General features: G+C 46.2%; 1 protein-coding gene across 6 annotated transcripts in view; it reads left to right on the top strand.

Moving 5' to 3' along the window:
- LOC138526332 (interleukin-1 receptor type 1-like) overlaps window positions 1-14,045 on the top strand; it is a 309,422-nt gene that overhangs the window by 79,442 nt on the left and 215,935 nt on the right. For all 6 annotated transcript variants that reach the window (XM_069636943.1, XM_069636944.1, XM_069636945.1 and 3 more), the window contains one exon: window positions 8,252-8,507. In XM_069636943.1, coding sequence (XP_069493044.1) covers window positions 8,252-8,507 — 256 coding nt within the window. The remainder of the gene's footprint in view (window positions 1-8,251; window positions 8,508-14,045) is intronic.

The raw sequence follows: 14,045 nt of genomic DNA, 5'->3' as shown, positions 1-14,045 counted from the left end.
TCTATGGTGTCCAACAGCTACTCTGTGGAAATTCAACCAGCTCTGAGATGGTTGTCCAGGTGGCTTACTTTGGAGTTGATTGGTCCCACCAACTCAAGGGGAGAAGTCGTCCTTGTAGGGGCTTCTGTCGATGCAAACTTGGTGTTTCGGCACTGCAGCAGGGCTTCACTGGGCAAACCAACAGTCCAGAAGTTGCAGCAGGCGTCCTCTTCAAGTTCTTTTTCGGTTCCTTCCTCCAGTGGTAGACTCTGCCTTTGAAGCCAAAAGCCTCACCTTTTTATACAGTTCTCTCCCTTTCATTCCAGCCTAGTTGTCAGTCACCCAGCGGGGTGGCTGTCCTTGCTGGGCAATCAGCCGGCCAATCAGTGCATTTGGGTCTCCTAGGAGACTAAGCACAGGGAGTTTTGGGCACCTCCCTCACTTCCTGCCTACCCCAGACACCCTGGAGCCAGAGATGGACTTCACTCGTGAAACCCGCCAAAGACAAAACTAACAAAAGGACCAAACCTGGTTTGGCGTGCAGAGTAAATCTCAAGAAGGACCTTTCCACAAAGAAATGGCTAAAAAGAGCAAGTTTGACAAAAATTGCACCCTTGGGTGCTTTACTGCAGCTGCAAACGCAGTCTGCGGTAAATGCACACCACGGTAGTAAACCACCAGCCATTCAGTGAGGAAAGAGTAACCTAAAATTGTTACCTGGGAAGTTGGACAAAAAAAGGGGATACTAGGTAACCCCTCAGCATCCTATTGCACGCTAGTGTGTGTGTGCTGGGTCTACAAAGTTACAAATGTAAGTAAAGTCAATTTCCCTTTACTTTTCTGGGGAACAGTAGTTTATCCCAGAGAAGGTATTTAAACCTTGGGGGAAATCTGAAAGACTTCTCTGTCACAGCACTAAAGGTGCTGTGTGACACAATGTAAAAGATGATGCTTATGGAGTTTGTCATACTCCATAACAAAAACGCAGAGTTCAGAAATCACATTAAAATACATGAGTGGGGAAAAAGGGTCTCACTCTCTCCAGGTAAAAAAAAATAATCAAGTCCTCAAAATCCGGCAAAGTTGCTGGGGGTCTCTAAGTTGGAGGGAAATTGGCACATTTCTGAGAATTCTCCCTAACAAGGACGCAACAAGACATGCACAACAATAGAAAATTAAGCACCATGGTCACTTATAGGTTGGGGTTTCAAGATGAGGTCAGGGGTCTTATTGATTACCTAAACAATCCTTATTTTTGAAAATATCTGTAGATTCCGTGCCTTTTAGCTCAGGGGGGAGATTGTTCCAGGCCTTTGGAGCGATTGCAGGGAAAGCTATGTTGGCTACTTTCACAGTTCTACATTTAGGGATCACAAAGAGGTTCTGATTATTCGAGCTTGGTGATCTGCCATAAGTTCTTTTGGCCAGCAACTGCTGTAGATATCTGGGCGTTTTTCCCTGGCTGTACTTCTGTGTGATGGTCAAGATTCAAAATAAGATTCTGAACTCGACCCTTAGCCAATGAAAATATTGGGGGTCATTCCGAATTGGGCGGTAAGGGGTTACCAGCACTGGTAAGGATGCCTGTGCTGGTAACCGCTTAGCGCCCTATTCCGAGGTTCCTTAGTGGGTCCCACCAGGAACGGCTGGTCTGACCAGCCGTTCTTAGCGGGACCTGTTAAGGGACCTTGGAGCTAATAACGGGCCTCCAATTTGCAGGCCCGTTATTAGCTGCTTCCCCATTCTCATTGAGCCCTATGGGGGCTCAAATGGGGAATGGATTTCTGAATGGGGACTTACCGGGTCCTCAAGGTTGGAATGACCCGGTAAATCCCCATTCAGAGACGCCGTACCCGGGTTTGGAGGTAGCCATGGTGCTAATGGCACCATGGCTGCCTCCAAACTCGGAATGACCCCCATTGTTTTGCTGCTGTAACATGGTCTCTGCGCCTAAGCCTCATTACACTCCTACTGCTCCATTGTGACAAACCTGAAGCCTATTCCCGGTAGCTTTATCAATACCGATTAGTAGGCTGGAACAGTAATCCATATTGGCCCCATGATCGTTCTAGTGATAGTTTCAGCATTGTCTTGGGTCAATGATGGCTTTTGATGCTCCAATTGTTACAGGTTTTGTTTCGTTCTCTATTATATGCTGAATATATTTATTTTGCATTTGTAAAGCGCACTGCAGCCCACGGGGATAGAGGCGCTATCAAGGATACTTAAGAAGGCTTGCTTGAGGGTTACAATAAGCGGCCCAAGTATGTAACGTTTGCTTAGGTTGGTACAGTTACAGAACAGTATTATACAATGTAAGGTGTGAAACATTCAGTGAGGGAGCATATGTCAGGGATCATACGTGGGTAAGCCCTCTAGACAAAAAGCCTAGTTTTTAATGCCTTGCGGAAGGCCGCATGGGATTCGATTGATCTGATCTCGTTTGGGAGGTTGTTCCAGAGAGGCTGCCATTGATGGGAAGCTTGAGAGGCTGCCTCTACGCGTGTGAGGAGTCATGATGCAGTTGGCATAAGCGGCCCTGGAGGGTCAGGTCGCTGTTTGTAGATCCTTTGTTCAAGATGGGGGGGGGGGTGCAAGTCCATGAAGACATTATGAGTTAGGGCAAGGGTTTTGAAGACCACCCTTTCTTTGATGGGTAGCCAGTGTGCCTCTCTCCTGACCAATAAGATGTGTTCTCTGCGTGAAATGCCTGTTGCGGCCCTTAAGGCATTGTTCTGGGCAATCTGGAGTTTAGCCAGGTTTCTTTGAGAGGTACCTATGAAGGGGGCATTGCAATAGTCAAGTCTGGAGCCAATGATAGCTCTGGCTATGGTAATGCAGTTCTGTTGGGTGAGGAATGGCCTGATGGCATTGATCAGTTTGGAGTGGTACGCTGCTGAGGAAGCTATAGCATTGACCTGCCTATCCATGGTCATGCTAGGTTCTAGGTATATGCCCAGTGTCTTAATAGTTTGTGATACTGCGATGGGGGTGTTGTCTATATTGAAGGCCTGATACTCTTTGTCAAGTTTGCTCAGTGTGAAGGGGGACCCGATCAACAGGAGTTCGGTTTTGTCACTGTTTAGACAGAGCCAGTTATCTGCCATCCAGTATTGAATGGTGGAATAGATGAGGTTGAGGGTATCCGTATCTGTGCGATAGTCCCCCGATAGGGGTATGGACATCTGGGTGTCATCTGCATTGTTTGTATGAGATGCCCAGTGAGTCCAGAATACGGAACAGCAGTCTGGTGTAGAGGTTATAGAGTGGGGGCAATGCAGGAGCCCTGGGGGACTTCACATTTGATCAGACTAGGTGTGGCGTTGGAGGATTCTGAGAACCTTCATTACTCTCTCCTGCAGGAACAAGTTGATCCAAGCACAAGCCTTTGGGGAGAAGTTCGCAGTGGTTGCGAGGTGATGGCATAGGGTTTTGTGCTCTACTAAGTCAAAGGCCGCAGAGAGGTCTAGGAGCAGAAGGAGCGCCGGCTTGCCTGCATCTCTGATGTCATCTATTTGATTTTTTAGATCAAGTAGCTCCGTTTCAGTGCCATGACGAGGGCGAAATACGGATTGGCTCGGGCCAAGAAGGTGGTTGTCCTCAATGAATTTCTGAACTTGCAGATAAGCTGCTTTGTCCATGATCTTCAAGAGGAAGGGGACCGTAGTAATGGGTCTGTAGTTGCCAGGTATCAGCGAGTCGAGAGATGTTGGACCCAAGCTTCTTTAAGGGAGCTGGGTATGTAGAAGATTGGAAGGAGGAGTTAATAAAAGCAGTCACAAAGGGGGCGATGACTGGCGCACAATCTTTCATGATGTGAGCTGGGCAGGCGTCTCCCTTACAGTTAGACGGCTTAACAGACTTAATGAGGGCAATGACTTCCGATTCGCTCATGGGAGAGAAATAAAATTTGGGTACCTGGTTGAGTGTGTCCAGTGTAGGGTGTGCCGTTTGGGCTGCTAGTAAGGAGGAGACAGCCTTTTGATGGGCTAGGATTTTGGTGTGAAGGGAGTCGAGTTTGTCGAGCATAGCTTTTTGAATTTGGTTACACCAGGCCTCGTCTTTGACAATGCTGGGTGGTGGGGTTGAAGGGGATTCAAGTTCCCTGAAAATAGCAAAGATTTATTTAGTCCCGGAATCTGCATTAATTGGTTGCCAGACATTTCATCGAAAAAAATTCGTCGACAGGACATTTGGTCGAAAACCAAATGGTCGAATTCTTTTTTTTATTTTTTATTTTCACTTGTTTTTTTTTGGGGGGGGGTCCCCAAACCCCCTTTTTTTCTAAAAAAAAAAAAAAAAAAAAAACCTTTTTTCCCTAAACTACAACCTAAAAAATATATAAAAAAATTCGACCATTTTAGTTTTTGACCAAATTACGTCGACCAAATGTCTTTCGACGAAATGTCCGGACACCTTATTAATACTTGTGTTGTAGGATTCAGCTTTGGCCTGTTTAATCGCAATTTTGTATTCTCTGGCAATGGCCTTGAAGGCGGTTTTGTTCGGTTCAGTATGGTTTCTTTTCCATGTGACAAGTGATGCCCTTTTTTAGATCTAAGATCCATGAGTGCTTGGGAGAACCAGGCATTGGAATGCTTAGTTTTCTTAGCTTTTTTGGCTGTCAAGGGAGCAATAGTATCTACTGCAGTGGTTATGATATGGTTGAAGGTGTTGGCTAATATTACAGGATCATTGGGGAAAGGTGGTTGCAGGGCTAGAACCTGGAGGTGTGGGAGGATGGTATCTTTCGTTAGTTTCTTGGAGCTCCTGGATAGTGCCGCGGGAAGGAGGATAGTGGGTTTCGACGACTCTGTAGAGATGTCGATGTGAAAGTTAATACAGGAATGGTCTGACCGAGGGATAGCGGATATGGTGGACTGGAGAATGGGGCAATTATGTTGCGCAACCTAGTCAAGGGTCAGACCTTTAGTGTGGGTGGGCTCAGTGATGGCTTGGACAAACCATAAGGTAGTTGGTCCTTTTTGTAGGGCAATGGCATTGGAGTCTTGGGGGTTGTTGAGCCCTAGGTCACCCAGTATTACTACTTTGGTGGTTTTTTCAGGTTGTGGGACAGAGAATGGATGAGGGTGTCTTGGAAGTCGGTGGGAGGGCCAGGTGGGCGATATACAAGGTGAAAAGCAATGGTGGAATTGGGAGACGTTTTGAGTTTGAGGAGGTATTCAGCGTTGTGCCCTAGTTCCCCCTGAATTTTTCTGTCAAGGGTGTCCTTGGCTATGATGGCCACCCCTCCTCCCCCACCCCCCCCCCTTGGCATATCCGATCCTGCCTGAATATGGTGTAACTAGATGGATGGCGAGCGAGAGAGCGGGTCCGGAGGTTTCTTGTAGCCAGGTCTCGCAGACAAAAATGTCGATTATCCCTGCTGATGAGATAATGTACATAAAGTGTGTGCGCTGGAATCGAGCGGGCGTTAATCAAGGCTCAAGTTAGGGGTTTGGAGGGGGGACTACAAGAGGAGGTTAAGGTAGATTTTTGGTTGGGGGTTGGTGGTAGTTACAGGTTTAGTGGTGTGGGGAGCATAAGCCAGCCTGTCATTGGCCATCAGGGCAGTGGGCATCGTCATTGCATATAATGGCAGTGTGGGCATCGTCATTGCATATAATGGCAGTGTGGGGTCATTGCAGATAATGGCAGTGTGGGGCATCTTCATTGCAGATAATGGCAGTGGGGGCATCTTCATTGCAGATAATGGCAGTGGGGGCATCTTCATTGCAGATAATGGCAGTGGGGGCATCGTCATTGCGTATAATGGCAGTGGGGGCATCGTCATTGCATATAATGGCAGTGGGGGCATCATTGCGTATAATAGCAGTGGGGGCACCATTGCATAACAAAGCGAGCAAGAACATCTAGGTTAGTGCACAATGAACTTACATGTTGTGCTGCAGAGAGTGCATTGGTAAGAAGCTCCAAGTCCTGAGCTCTTATGACCTCAAGGGGCGGTGTATCTGCACGGAGCGTGCCTTGCAGGTGAGATCCGCTCTACTAGCTTGATGGCAAATGGCGACGGTGGCATTCCACGCAGCTAAGTGTGCTATACGGCACTGTGGATGATGAGGGTTATGGACTGACTGTGGGCTGTGTCGGGCAACCCAGCAGGGCTTTACGGTGAAGCGGCTGGTGAGTACGCATGCAAGGCGGTGTAAGCGGCTTTGTGCAGCATATCTTGTGTGCAGGCGAGCGTTCCTCAGTGCCAGACTGGGCTGGTAGGCGGTGGGGTTCCGTGTGGCAGTGTGCAGCGAGAGAATTTTATTTCTCTAAGGTCAGGTGGGAGGGCCATGCTGGACGTGGAGCAGCCATTGTAGCGGGTGCAGGCATGGATTCCTGCAACTAGCAGCTCCCAGCAGCGGAGAGCTGCAGAGAGGGGCGACGTCCTTTCCTGTTGGCCTTCCCTGGGTGGCTTCGCCTTGCGGCGCGCCTCCCCTCCATTTAAAGCAGGAAGGGAGGTCGGGGCGAGGTGTGGGACCCAATCGGGTCAGGCAAAATTCTTTGTTGCTGTGGTTTCCATGGCGACGGATACGGCGGCAGCCATCTTATGGATCGTACGCTCCTCGTGGCATGTAATGGGCAGAGAGTGCATGGGCCAGCATCTGGAGGCTGTGGAGCGGCTCTGGTGTTGCAGACACGGCACCTGTGACTCCTTGCAGTTCCCCTCACAGCGGAGCTGCAGAGAGGGGCGACGGCCTTTCCTGCTGGCCTTCCCTCGGCGGCTTCTCTGGTATTAGACCTCACGCCAAAGGCACTTCAAATAGTAATTGATACATGGAGTTCATGAATAAGTAAGGGTGATTAGTCAATTTTACAAAATCTAAGGTGATCGTATTGGGAGCAATATTTCTGGTATGTGCGATGTTGTGCTAGACTATCATGTCATGGATTGCCAAATGCATCACTTTATTTTGGCGCCATATTCTTGGTGAAGCAGATGAGTGAACAAATCTAGTCCTATGAAACAGTTCAATGCCGCCCACCTTTGCCTCACAACCAGCACATGTAGTTCGCTACAAAGGCCATGCTAGGGGTTTATCAATCCAAGAGTGGCCCCAGTATTTTTGGGGGCAGGCATTGGGGGTAATGGTAATGTCGAGTCTACAAAATAGAAATTTTTAAGAAGACATTTAGAGGGTCCCAAAAACATACATTTTCTGTGCATATGGCGTTGGGATTGATGTACTTGAGTTTAAAAAAAAAATTTACTAAAATAAAATATGGTCTTTAGCGAGAGTGGTGCAAGGTTTGAATGATCTGGTGAAAAGCAATGGCGACCTAGTAAATCGAATGGTTAAAGTATTCAAAAACTAACAACTGCTGGGTTTGGAATCTTTATTTTTAAATCCTGGGTTATTGAAAAGTCTAAAACCACATTTACGACCTGTTAAACTATTATTCTCAAAGGGAAGATTGAGCTTTTAAAGCCGAGGTTGAAGCAGCATTCTATCCTTAAATCGACTCCAGAACTGCAAGGTTATTTAATGTGGATGCCTTGGAATGGTGTAACCACAGGTGGAATGGGATTCCAGTAACTCTGAAGACGTGCTGCAAATTCAGACGTGTTGCCCTTCGTATTATAGCTCGTAAAAGATTCCCGTGCTAAGGAAAATGCACTTTACACAATGTCATCCTGCCTGCTATTTGTAATGTGTAAGGAACCCTTTGCTGTCCAGTGGAAACCTTTCTAATTCAAGATTGAGGCTCAGTCCTAAGAGCTGCAATTATGTGTAACGTGCTTTTATTTTGATGGCTTTCAATGATGACTTGTATTTTTCTACGTGTCTCAAATAATTTGGTCGTATGTTTTGCTCTGTGGAACATTTGGTTTTCCCAAATACATGATTTGGTTGGATTTGACCAGTGGTACTGAACACATTTTACCAGAAAAGATCCCGCGTGTCCACTCCAAAGGGGCGAATTGGTATTTGTGTCTTGCCTTGTTATGCTCCAGTGCGACCCTGCAGCATGACGTTAGGTGCACTTAGCACGGTCTGCAGAATGGGCATTTTAATGAACTTCGTTTTCAAATGCCACCTGTGTTTGATAGAATGGATTGGTTTACCGGTTTACATTGCTGGTCCTGTCACAGCCCAGCACAATTGGCATTATAGAAAATGGGCCACAAATGAAAGTCGCTCAGAGGCAGACAGCACAGCTGATGTAGGACATTTTCTTATGACACTAGGGTCATACTTGTTAACCTTGTGTTTGCATATATGCAGGATTTTAAATTCATGTCTTTTATGTTGTATTGCAGAGGACTGCCAAGACTGTGGTACAGCATTCGAGCGAACATTTGTGTTGGAAGGAGAACCTGTTTTTTTGTTTTGCCCATCATGTGACCTGTCCAATAATGCTGATCCGCCCACTGGCTACAACTTCACCTGGTATAAAAAAGATAATGGTACATCTATAACCACAGACGCGCTTTCTAGAACCTATGCATCGCAGAATAAAATGGTGTTTTATCCTGCGAAATTGGAGGATGCCGGCTATTATGCATGTGTGAAAATGTAAGTATGTGAACATACACTTTTTGTTTTACAGAAGGAGTTAACAATTTGTGGATTGATGCATTACATCGGCAGTTTTGTACTATCTTGTTAGAATACTCTGTTGCTTAAGGTGGCTTCAGTCGCGCTGCACTCTTGTCCCCTATGGAATGTCCAATTCGGCACTCTTTGGTGCAATGTTACAAAAGGTGTACTTCTATTATTTTTAATTAAATGGTCTGAAAGCTGATTGACCCACGTATTAGTTATTGCGCAACTCCAGGCTAATTTGTGTTTGCATACTAGTCAACAAAAATTCTAAAAGTGCTTTCAGTACTAGGATTTGGAATAAATCGTATCTCCGCAAATCCTACTATTTTCTACCAGAAGAAGGAATGAACGGGTCTTCAATCGCAGCTTCCGATCATTTTATTTCTTCAGACTGTCCTCCAGTTGATAGGGTCTATTATCTGGTCTTTGAATAACAATTACTGATTCTCCTTTCCTTTTTGCGCTGGTTCGTGATAACATTTTCATAACTGTTTCATTAGCTTTCCTAATTAACCAAGAGGCAGACATGCGTTTCTAAAATAGCGCCGCATTGAAATGCAGATTGCACAAAGTGAATGCCCTGCTCAGAGAAGTCCTTGCTTCTACATCCGTTTCCCCTAACAGCAGGAAGTCTTGAAAGGTAGGCTAAAAATGTATATTACGCAATCTACTTCATTTTTTTAGGCTGTGTTTGGGATAAACTGCTGCATGTAATCTTTTCAAAACACCACCATTTTAGTGAGTAATGCAGTGGACACTAGGGCAGAAAAGTCTTGTTAGCCTATTGCCCTAATCTGCCTGTAAAGTGATCCTTGAAGTGCAGTCTTCTGCATCGCAAGAGGGAGAGAGCCAGACTGATGTTGGCTGCAAATTTGCGGAAACTATATATTCAACCAATTCAATGAAGCTTTGACTTCAGTAAATGCAGGTGGAAAAAGCAATGTGTAGCCTAAGCTAACCCTATCGGAAGAACACCCTGTCCCTAAACATGGGGGGGGGGGGCTGTCCCTAGGAAGCGTGTGGTGCAGCGCCTATCTAATAGGGATCGACAAAGAGTAAACTGTCCATCTCGCCGTTTGTGTGGCGAAATCAAGCTGTTCTAGTATTGAATCATCGTAAAAAGGGCAACCAAATGTAACGCAACAACACCTAAACTATTAGAAGTGACAGGACTGGCTATTGCATCGCTGTCAAAACTGTTAAATAGCTAACATGGGTTAATAAATAACCATGGGACTTTTCATCTGTGTTTTATTCACCCTTCAGCAATCTAGTTTGGCCTCATGCGGGAGTTGTGGTTTCAAAATCTAAGAAGCAGAGCCTGTATGGTTAGGGCGCTATCAACAAACTCGCTTTTTGTGAGTGATAAACTAATGTCTCATTTCTTGTAAGATTTCCCTTTTTGTTACTGGGATATCTAAGTGGTCATGGGAACACCCATGGCCTTTGGGCCGACCAGTTTCAATGGAGTAGGGAAATTCAAACCATCATCTTCAGTATCTTCAATTCAGCAACAAATCTGTCTTCTAACCTTGCCTACCAGTCAAGGCAAACGATGGACGGGCTGCTCCGTCTCCTGTGAGGGAGACAAAAAACAGATGCGTGAGAGCGGGGTGTAGGTTAACCCTTATCTCACTAAAATGCAATGGCCAAAAATAGGCCAGTTATAGGTGAAAAACACATTGCTTAGGCATGCAGGAGTAAAAAAAATGGGCATACCAAGTATGCATGGCCACTTGTGTGGCAGTGTGCTATCTTTACTTCAAGGGCAAGGACAGTGAGGAAATGTGGATACAGCTATATGACAAACAGATTGCAATGAGTGAACGCTATCTAGCATGCATCCCAGGTGCCATTTGTGATCATTTTTAGTGTCGATCAAGGTGTACCTGCAGATGAGGGGGAATGCAGACCCACTTGTATGGATGTAGTATACAGGATGCAGAGAGATGTCCTTTTTGGGCACACGCGCTTGTGTGGCTGTGTTCCCAATAAGCTGCTGTACAATAAAGCAGAAAACTCAATGTATTCAGCAAAAGAAAGCAAATGGTGCATGCTTTCTATCAGGTGCAGCACAGAGCACACGTGTAGTAGTGCCCATGTGAGCCAGTGTGTCGTATGAGGCTTACCTCTCGGTGTGTTGAGGAAGCGTGGGCCAGCTGTCCGATGGAAGTGCGGGTGTCTGCTGGGAGTGTGTACACCAAGGAATAACTACTTCCTGGATACGCGATGTGGTGGGCGGGGCTTACAGAGCGAACCACTGCAGCAAGGCAAAGAAGCATGTGAAGCAGGCAGCCATTTGTCAAAGTTGTGGATACTATGGGGGAGAGGGGCGGGAGAAGGTGCAGGTGGAAATGGGAGGGAAAAGAAATGGAGAACAAACATTGTTTGGATATTTTGAAACAAAATATGAAAAAAAATATTCTTTGAAAAAGAGTATATGTATAGTGGACAAAGGTTAAGAAGTAACTAAAACCAATCAGGGGTGACGATCAATTTGGCAAAAACGATATGCAGTAGAGAAAGTAGGGAGAACAAAATTGGTCACGGATCTCATCGGAGGCAACGGGAGAATACATGTTGCCTCAGTGCACTCGTAGATTTAATGTGCACGTAGTGCTGAAGTGTATATGGGGCTACTTGTATGCATCTATGAGTGGTCCAGTGTTTATGCAAGGTGGGAGCCATGGAGATATATTTTTGCCACAAACAATGCAAAAGAACCTGGAGGGCAAGATTGTCAAGTAGGGTGAATCCGACCCAAAAAGGATTCAGGATCTAATCCCTGCCACATCTTTCCATTGAATATATTAATTTCGTCCAATATGGCAAGTGTCAAGTTTGCAAATCCACTTCTGTTCCAACCTGAACAGGAGATCATGAGAGTTTCCACCTCGTATGGGTGGATTGACTTTTTCTAAGATCGTCCATTTGAAGGTTCCTGCTGTTTGTCCTTCAGCTAGGAAATGGGGACAAGGTGTGCAGTCGCTTTCCCTGTTCTGATTCAGGATCGAAGTCCAATCATCCTTGTCTTGACTGCTTGGACTGCCATTCCTATATATTTCAACCCACATGGGCAGGTAATCGTATATATGATGCCTCAGATAGTTGCCAAATTGCTTTTGTTATGTTACTTTGCATTTATATAGCGCCTTATGTACCATTGGTATGGTCTGAAGGCGCTGGTAGGTTCAACGCCCTTGGGAACCGAAGTTCAAGTCAGAGAGTAGAGCGAGTCAAAGGTGCATGCGAGCACCGGATATGTGTGCAGCTGGTGTGGTATTCATGTAATAGCTGCTTCTTAGCGGCAGGTGTGGTGGTTGAGAGGTCAGGGGTATGTGTTCATTCTGACAGGATGTATCCAGACCGATTGTGGGTGCGTTAGGCCTGAGGAGAACGCCTGGCTGGGGGGGGTGTGTAAGCAGCAGTGCTTAGTTGGAGTGATGGGAAGTATGAGGCAGATGTTATGAGAACAGCTGTACTGAATGGTGTCATAGTATCGCTGTGTTCTATTTGAGTGGTAGTGTAAAGAAGAGTAAGCGTGGAGATGTGAATATGGTTGTTTACTTTAGGTGCTTGAGATTGCGCCCACTCCCACCCGTTCCATGCACTCGACCCGTTCCATGTACTTCAACCATTTTATGCACTACTCCTTTCATTCGTTCTACCCACGTTATCCTTTCTCCATGCATCATCCATACATTCATTAAGTCTACCCACGTTATCCTTTCTCCATGCATCATCCATACACATACATGATCTTCACACGTTCCATTTACTTAACTAATTGCACCCATTTCACTTGTTCCATCCACTTCACTAGTTCCCACTTTGCCGGTTCCAAGCACATCACCCGTTCATTCACCTACTTCATCCGTTCTACTATTTCACCCGTTCCACCCATTTCGCCCATTCTACATCAGTTCATCCTTTCCTCATACTTCACCCGTTCCATCCATACACTTCACGCATTGCATCTACATACTTCACCCGTTCCATCCAAATACTTCACCCGTTCCATCGGCATACTCCACCTGATATAGGGCATCCACTTCACCCGCCCACCCGATATAGGGCAGGCTTTCTAAGGCACACTTCTAAGGTAAACCAAGGGCACGCTATCAGGCACACTTCTAAATTCAACCAGGACACGCTATTAAGCACCCTTCTAAAATTCCGCTTTGCACAGAGAGGATATTAGGCGCACTTCTAAATTCAACCTAGGCGCGCTAATAGGCACATTTCTGAATTCAACTTTGCACAGAGAGGATATTAGGCAATCAATTCAACTCTGTACAGAGAAGCTATCAGGCACCCTTCTAAATTCAGCCACGGCACCCTAATTCTTTGCACAGAGTATTTAGACACAATTCTAAATTCAGCTAGGACATGCTATTAGGCACATTTCTAAATTAAACTATGCACACAGACTATTAGGGACACTTCTAAGTGCAATTAGACTACAGATGGAAGGGATTACAGCGGTTTAGCTTTCGGCGGATGAGTGGTAGGGTAGTATGGCGTGAAATAATTGCTTCAGTCCCCGCCCTTGCCACACTTATTGTTGGCTTCTTGCTTCGCCTGCGGATACCTGCAGATACGATCTGGAGCCGTCTCTGTAGGAGCCGTCCTTTGCCTTGGGTCCTTAGCCGCAGGTGCTGCACAGGCAGAGGGCTGCCCTGGAGTGGACAGAAAAGAGCTGGATGGAGGGCCGATCAGGGCGGTGGGAGGGCTCGGGAGGCAGGAGCTTGGTGATCCAGGAAGGGGAACGGCGGATGGAGGCACACAGGGGCATAGGGGCTGACGGACTAAATGTTACAATTTTGGGCAAAACGAGGTCACTGGAGCTGGATCCACTCACCTGCTGAATTGGGGCACAAAGGTGTGTGCCAGCCTATATCATTGGTTGTAGTTCTTGAATCCCAGTGATTTGACCGAAGGGGAAATAATCGAGGCTGAAATATCCGAAAAAAAAATGTTCGAATTACCAAAAGTTCAAACACTTTGTTTTTGGACATTTCAGCCCCGATAATTTGCCAAAACACACATTCTCACACACACAACACACCCATAACTCCCCACCCACACCCTCTGCACACCCCCACCCACCCACACCACCAACATACACAAACCCCACTTACCTTCACGGTGGTTCCTGCAGCGCCAGTTCCCTTTCACATCTGTGATTGGGAACTGGCGCTGCAGGGTCGTTTTCTTATTTTTTTTTTTTTTAACGGACGGCTGCTGGGGTGTTCCCCGCAGCCCCCGCTCGCTATACCATAAAGTATAGTGAGCAGGGCAGTGCGGGGGGGGGACGCCCCTATTGTTTTTTTTTTTTTTTTTAATGCTACCACCAGAGGATCGAACTTTTGGTGTTCGATCCTTTGGTGGTAGCATTTTTAGAACTTTTGGTCGTTTCGACCTAAACCGTAGTTCTTGGCAGTCTGGGTACACATTGAGCATTGGCTACAAAGTGAATGTCCTGTAGGTGGATTTACATTCCATAAA

This window comes from Ambystoma mexicanum, chromosome 7p (genome assembly GCF_040938575.1).
Source record: "Ambystoma mexicanum isolate Mex_15411 chromosome 7p, UKY_AmexF1_1, whole genome shotgun sequence".
Lineage (NCBI taxonomy): Eukaryota > Metazoa > Chordata > Amphibia > Caudata > Ambystomatidae > Ambystoma > Ambystoma mexicanum.
The sequence above is the reverse complement of the archived record's forward strand: the minus strand, read 5'-3'. Positions and strand labels throughout refer to the sequence as shown.